The sequence below is a fragment of the Nanorana parkeri genome, unplaced genomic scaffold, assembly GCF_000935625.1.
Source record: "Nanorana parkeri isolate BGI_ZX_2015 unplaced genomic scaffold, ASM93562v1 scaffold149, whole genome shotgun sequence".
In the NCBI taxonomy this organism is placed as follows: domain Eukaryota; kingdom Metazoa; phylum Chordata; class Amphibia; order Anura; family Dicroglossidae; genus Nanorana; species Nanorana parkeri.
The window spans coordinates 1890498-1897162 of NW_017306417.1; the positions used below are offsets into that span (position 1 = coordinate 1890498).

The window sequence follows — 6665 nt, forward strand, 5'->3', positions numbered from 1 at the left end:
GTCTCCCCCCGCCCCCCCCCCCCCCCTTAATTTGGCTGGGAATTTAGAGTAGGTAAGTAGGCAAGTAAGTAGGTCACTTTAGGGAACATAACTCACTCACACTGAAATTAAACCCCCTCCTCCTCCTATAAGTTAAAACAGGCACATCAGGAGCGCTCATAGCTGGGTGACAGTAACACTGCTGCATTGTAAGGCAGTGGGTAATTGTTGTGACCCTGAAAATGTAGGGGACCAGTCATGAAAGTGTAAAAAGTAAACCTTATTAATAAATAGAGAAAGCAGCAACATATCAAACTGTAGTTTTTGGGTTTACATACATTTTATTTCTGCCATAAAATAAGTTGCTTTGTCATAACCATTTTTTATGTTCTTTCCTATAATTTGGAGGTCAGGATATCTTCATGACAGAAGAACAAAAGAAATATTACAATGCCATGAAAAAACTAGGATCCAAAAAGCCACAAAAACCTGTTCCTAGGCCACAGGTGAGTTGTTAACCTTTATTTCATGAAAGATTTAGTGGAGTGCAGATGGTATTAGGAGATGAACTGCACAGTGAAAAAATGCCTCAGAGTCATTCAGTCTACAACAGCGGGGCTCAACTTAGAAGGTAGAGGGGACCTCACCCACGGCTCCTAATATCACCAAAGGGCTGCACAAAACCTATAGTATGTGTAATGCTAACTAAGTTGTCAGAGACTGCGGACCTGCTACAGGGCATTGGTCAGAGACTGTGGACTTGTGACAGGTGTGGTTAGGGATGTGTTACAGGATACTGCTAGAAATCGTTGCCCTTACAGCCCCCTTTACAGTTCAGTGCTCCCACTTCCACTAATTGCTGCTGGGGTACAAGGGATGTACCACAGGCACCAAAGGGTAGCATGAATGGACCTCAGGATACAGGAGGGCATCAGAGGTCTTTGGTATCTTTTAAAGTAATACAAATAAATAAATACAATATAACCTAACATCTTGTTTTCTGTATTTCAGAATAGATTCCAAGGTGCTGTCTTTGATTTTGTGTCCACGCAACCGTTTGACATCACCATTATGGTTTTGATTTGCTTGAACATGGTAACAATGATGATAGAAACAGACGACCAGACCAAAGACATGGAAAATATCTTGTACTGGGTTAATGCAGTCTTTATTGTGCTCTTCACCGGAGAATGTGTGCTCAAGCTTACTTCCTTACGACATTACTACTTCACAATGGGATGGAATATTTTTGATTTTGTGGTTGTCATTCTCTCTATAGTAGGTAGGTCTATCAATAACTAGAAGAGATAACATAAATTCTAGAAGTTAAAAGAGGACAGTGGAGATGGTGAGGACATCTGGGATAATGGCCCTCTGGAAGGCTGGTGCTGGAGCTCTTTAAAAAATGACCAAACATAATACATCTTATGGACAGACCATGAGGGCCACTACCTCCTCTTTCCTCACCAATATAAAATGAAGATTATGATGCTGAAAAATATGTTTTACCAAATATATCAAAATATGTTTTGGCAAAGGCATGACTGCGAGTACTGCCGCTTATCCTTATGCATAATACATATGTAAATCCTAACTAAATGATATTTAGATTGCTAAAGCACTATGTGGGGTAAACAACTGTAATTTTTTTAATTTTTGCTTCATCTCAGTGCGGCTAATTTCCTGCAGTCTCTTTGCAGCCTCTTGCTTTCTACATACACTAACTCCAGCAAATGCACAGATGGATGCATTGTGTTATTCAGGGCAGGCTTCCTGATAGTACAATAGGGAGCCTGGGACAGAGTGTTGTTATCCGATAACAGGGGCCTAAAAATGTCTGCCAGGATGATGTTATGTTACCATTTCCTGTAATAATAGCCATCATTAATTGAATTGTTAAATATAATTAAATGTAGAATTGATACAAACATGAAGAGTTATTCCAAGTGTAAGATACCATCCACCAAATAGAAAAAGACTGTCAACATTTTGCAAGTACACATGCATACAGAAAGTTTCACTGAATGTGTCTGATTTTTGCTATTAGCATATATGGCCATAGAGTCACAGCTAACAATAGTTTAGGCATTCAGCAGACACACCTCCTCAGAGCTAAGCCATTCATTAATGACCTCTCAGAGTAGTTAATAGACACAAAGAACTTTGTATAATAAAAAATTGCCATTGAGTATGTTCTGCTCTTTTCAAATTTTTGTCTTTTTTTTTTTGCATCTCAGTGCTACAGATCTCCTGTTGCATTTTTTAGCCACTTCCTGTCTATATGCACTTTCTTCACTGTCAGCTGCAGATAATTGCTCTGGACTGGCTTTCTGGTAGTGACAATGGTAAACTATGTCTAGGAAAGATGTGTTGACACGGTCACCAGTAGGCCCTTGTAGTGGTATCTGTGACAGGGTGACGACACAGAAGCACAGATGGGAGACCGCTGCCAACCCAGAACAGGAAGTGCCTTCATTGCAGGATCAACAAGTTTTCCTTTGATAGAAACTACAAATGTAACAGATTAAAAATAACATTAGAAATTACCCTAAGCTGTAAAGTAAATTTTTAGTTTTTTGGTCTAGATCTGCTTTAATGAATTCTGCCATTTTCAAGTGGAACCTTTCAACTCTGCTTGCTAACATTTTATTGAAGTCATATGTTTAATATATATATCGTATGTATGCTCATATTTTCTTTTCCTCCTTTTGCCCATAGGTATGTTCCTAGCTGATCTGATTGAAAAATACTTTGTATCACCAACCCTGTTCAGAGTGATAAGACTTGCCAGAATAGGACGTATCCTGCGTCTCATTAAAGGAGCAAAAGGCATTCGTACTTTGCTGTTTGCTTTGATGATGTCACTTCCTGCATTGTTTAACATAGGATTACTACTTTTCCTTGTTATGTTCATTTACGCTATCTTTGGAATGTCCAACTTTGCCTATGTCAAGAAAGAAGCAGGAATTGATGACATGTACAATTTTGAAACGTTTGGCAATAGTATGATTTGTTTATTCATGATCACAACATCAGCTGGATGGGATGGCTTGTTAGCACCCATTCTTAACAGTAAATACCCAGATTGTGATCCAGCTATAGAACATCCTGGGAGTTCTGTTAGAGGGGATTGTGGTAACCCTTCTGTTGGGATTTTCTTCTTTGTAAGTTATATCATCATATCCTTTTTAGTGGTGGTAAACATGTATATTGCTGTCATTTTGGAGAACTTTGGTGTTGCGACAGAGGAAAGTGCAGAACCACTTGGAGAGGATGACTTTGAAATGTTCTATGAAGTCTGGGAAAAGTTTGATCCAGGTGCAACACAGTTCATTCAGTACAATAAATTGACTGAATTTGCCGATGCTCTAGATCCGCCCCTTCGCATGCCAAAACCAAACAATGTACAGCTTATTGCAATGGATCTTCCCATGGTAAGTGGTGACAGAATTCACTGCCTTGACATCTTGTTTGCTTTCACAAAGCGAGTATTGGGTGAAGGAGACGAAATGGATAATCTCCGTCAACCAATGGAGGAACGTTTCATGGCTTCCAACCCTTCAAAGGTCTCTTATGAACCAATCACTTCTACGTTACGTAGAAAACAAGAGGAATTGTCAGCTATTGTGATCCAACGCGCCTTCCGAAGTTATCTTTTGAGGAAAACCATACATCGTGCTTCCTTTATGTACCGTAATGCTAAAGACAAAGATGGAGACAGTCTAATAACACGGAAGGACGTGCTGAGCGACCGACTTAATGGGAACTCTACAACAGATAAAGTAGACATTACACCCTCAACAACATCTCCCCCATCCTATGACAGTGTTACAAAACCAGACAAAGAGAAACATGAAAAAGACAAAACAGAGAAAGAAGACATGGCAAAAGATATCAGGGAGCGTAAGAAGTAACTTTTTTTGTGGCAAAATGTTTACAGCCTGTGAACATTTTTTATGTCAGCAGGACTCCTTTCAGAGAATTATGCCAAACTGACAGTTCTTAAAATTATGTACTTATGGTCAGTGCCTACAGTATGACAGTGACCCCCTGCCAGGAATGGACTACAAAGACGCTCAACACCCTTGACTGGAGGTTACTGTTTTAACCTCTTCACTGATATAGAGGCTTGCAATGCATCGGTCAAGGATGTTTTGCTGGTCACTTAGGAAGTAAAGGGGTTGACTTCCCAGCTGACACTGCTGAAGAGGATAGTCAAAATGGCTACTCAGACTGTGCGGAATGGGGACCATTTTGTGGGATACAAACCTATTGTTTTTTTTTTGTGTGTTGAACACTTTAGTAAAGTACTTGTATCCACTGTTTGCATTTCAACTGCCATACTTGCCATATGTTTACAAGTTCTATGTTTATGGATTCATCCTTTTTTTGAATTCATGGGTTCTCTACAATTATATGCGACTATTTTTGTAAATGGGTTTTATGTTGGGAAGGAGCTGATAATGACGACTTCAAAGGTATGGGAACCAGGTGTTCTTCAATATCTTTCACTATAACATATATGGAGAAAAGTGATTGCATGAACGCATGCCAGGCTCATAGGTCATGCATGGGAAAAAAATAAAAACATAGAGCTTAAAAAAAATGACCATTATGTGACACTATTTGTTGGGGTGCTTAACTGTTCATGCAGTGTCACATAAACAAGAGGTGCCTGTTTTGCCCCATTTTAGCTCCATGCCACTGGGAAGATGGAGTTGATTTTATGCAACAGATCAGCAAAGTTTGGTGCCTGGAGGCATTAATTACATTCACAACTTGGTTTGGGTGAAATTCATTTATTTGATTGCACAGGTTGACCAAAATCCATTTTTTAGGCTTTATCCTGCATTATTGTTTTGACCATCTTCAGCTTGTCAGCAAGGTTGACTTTGAATAAGCCAATGGAATTGCCTGTGTCACAGTATGTAAATAGCTCCTTTACTACGTGGTGGATGTTTGAGCAAGGAAATAATGATTTGGGCACAGTATTTATTGCATCAAATATGTACCACATTATGTGTAGTTTGCAAGCTTCTGGAAAATAATAGAAAAAAAAATATTCTGTACCAATATAAATAGTTTGGACGCTATCACAGGTGCATGTTCATATTGCCTGGGCTGCTTACAATGTTTTCTTTCCCCACCGTCCAGCAGTATATTATGGAAAGCCATACGCCATTGGTTAAGTAAGACAAATTATTCAATGAGGTCTGATTTCTCTGTTGTTAACCTCTTTGCTGCTGTTCTGCAGTACAAATTGGTTAAGCAATAGTTTGCAGCTTTTCTTTTATGTTCCGTCTTATTTTTACTTTTCTTTTTGTGTTTTTTTCGGCATTCTGTTATTTTTTCTTTTGTTACGAAACGTTTTGTATTGATATAGACACAAAAATTGGAAATGTTGCAAACTGCGTTCAAGGACACACAGAGTTTTTAACAAGATGATTCTATAAATACTGTAAATATTCATTTAGCTTTATTTTTCAGCATTTTGTACATAAGAGAAGAGAAGAAAAAAAAAATAACTAAACTTCAGGGGTTAATGTTGTGGTCACTTTTCGTACCCGCCCACACTTAGCACTATTAAATTGGAGATCTTTGCAAATAAAAAAAAATGAATAAGAGAGTTGTAAATTTTGCTATTTTATTATGATTTGTGTTTTGGTTTTTTTTCTTTCGGTGCACATGCTGAATGTGGAAGTAAATGTGTGAAATTGGGGACCACAGCTCGCACAAGAAAAATATGTTTATATTGAAGATGAACTTTAGAAAACACCAGGTTAAATATGCAGAAACTGTGAGATATGCCTGCATCAGGGATTTAGCCTTTTAGCACTAGGGTACTCTGCATACTTGAGCAACAAGTTCTTTCATAAAGCGATGACTGAAAAGGTTAAATATAGTTCTATTTTGAGTTGATTTGCATAAGGTTTCGGCAACCTGTCGCTTTCCAACAGCTGTGGTAGGGCACCTGGCTCTGTACAAGGGCATTTCTGAGCCAAATAAGCACACGATTGGCTCATAGAAATGTATGGGGCATGAGATCTAAATGGAATGCAGACCAACAAGCAGCCCTCGAACACAAGTGTTTGCTCACTGGTTTTAAGAATAAACCAGCAATGATGTAAAAGTCACCTCTTATCACCAAAAACCTGAAAAATCAGAAGTACTTTCTGGGTTAACCAGAGCTGAACCAATATCCATTAAAATGCTAATTCTTTGGATACAACATTATAACTGAAACACATAAAGGCTCAGTTACACGAAGGGCTTCTAGAGACGTTATTGAGCGCATTCGTTTGTATATTGCCTCAGCTCAGAATGGCTACATCCACTGTGCCTCTAATTTTTTATGGATTGACTTTGTGCTGAATAATAAGGGTTGTGCAGCTAACAGGTGCTCTTTAAGCTGCAAATTCTAGAATGTGCTGTCAGTTTAAAAATCCTGACATAAACCTTCTAGAAAATGCAGTTTATCCATAGTTGGCAAAGCCGCAGATTAGACTTAAGTATAGTTTACTTTTTTTTTTCTAGAGTCTAACTGAATTACTCATTCTACTATTGTTAATTCATGCTGCACTGGAATGTTTAGCCAATGTGTGGGATCCACATGCTTCATTTTTCCAAAAGAACATGACTTTGCTTACGACACCATGTTACCTTCAGTTCTGTTTTGGATACACAAT

The 6665-nt window shown here is 38.5% G+C and overlaps 1 protein-coding gene across 1 annotated transcript in view; it reads left to right on the forward strand.

Annotated features, from left to right (window-relative positions):
* Positions 1-4586, forward strand: part of LOC108785202 (sodium channel protein type 2 subunit alpha-like) — a 128139-nt gene extending 123553 nt beyond the window's left edge. Inside the window, exons 25-27 of the mRNA XM_018554239.1 lie at positions 379-485; positions 991-1261; positions 2698-4586. Coding sequence (XP_018409741.1) covers positions 379-485; positions 991-1261; positions 2698-3893 — 1574 coding nt within the window. The 3' untranslated portion in view covers positions 3894-4586. The remainder of the gene's footprint in view (positions 1-378; positions 486-990; positions 1262-2697) is intronic.
* Positions 4587-6665: the final 2079 nt, after the last annotated feature.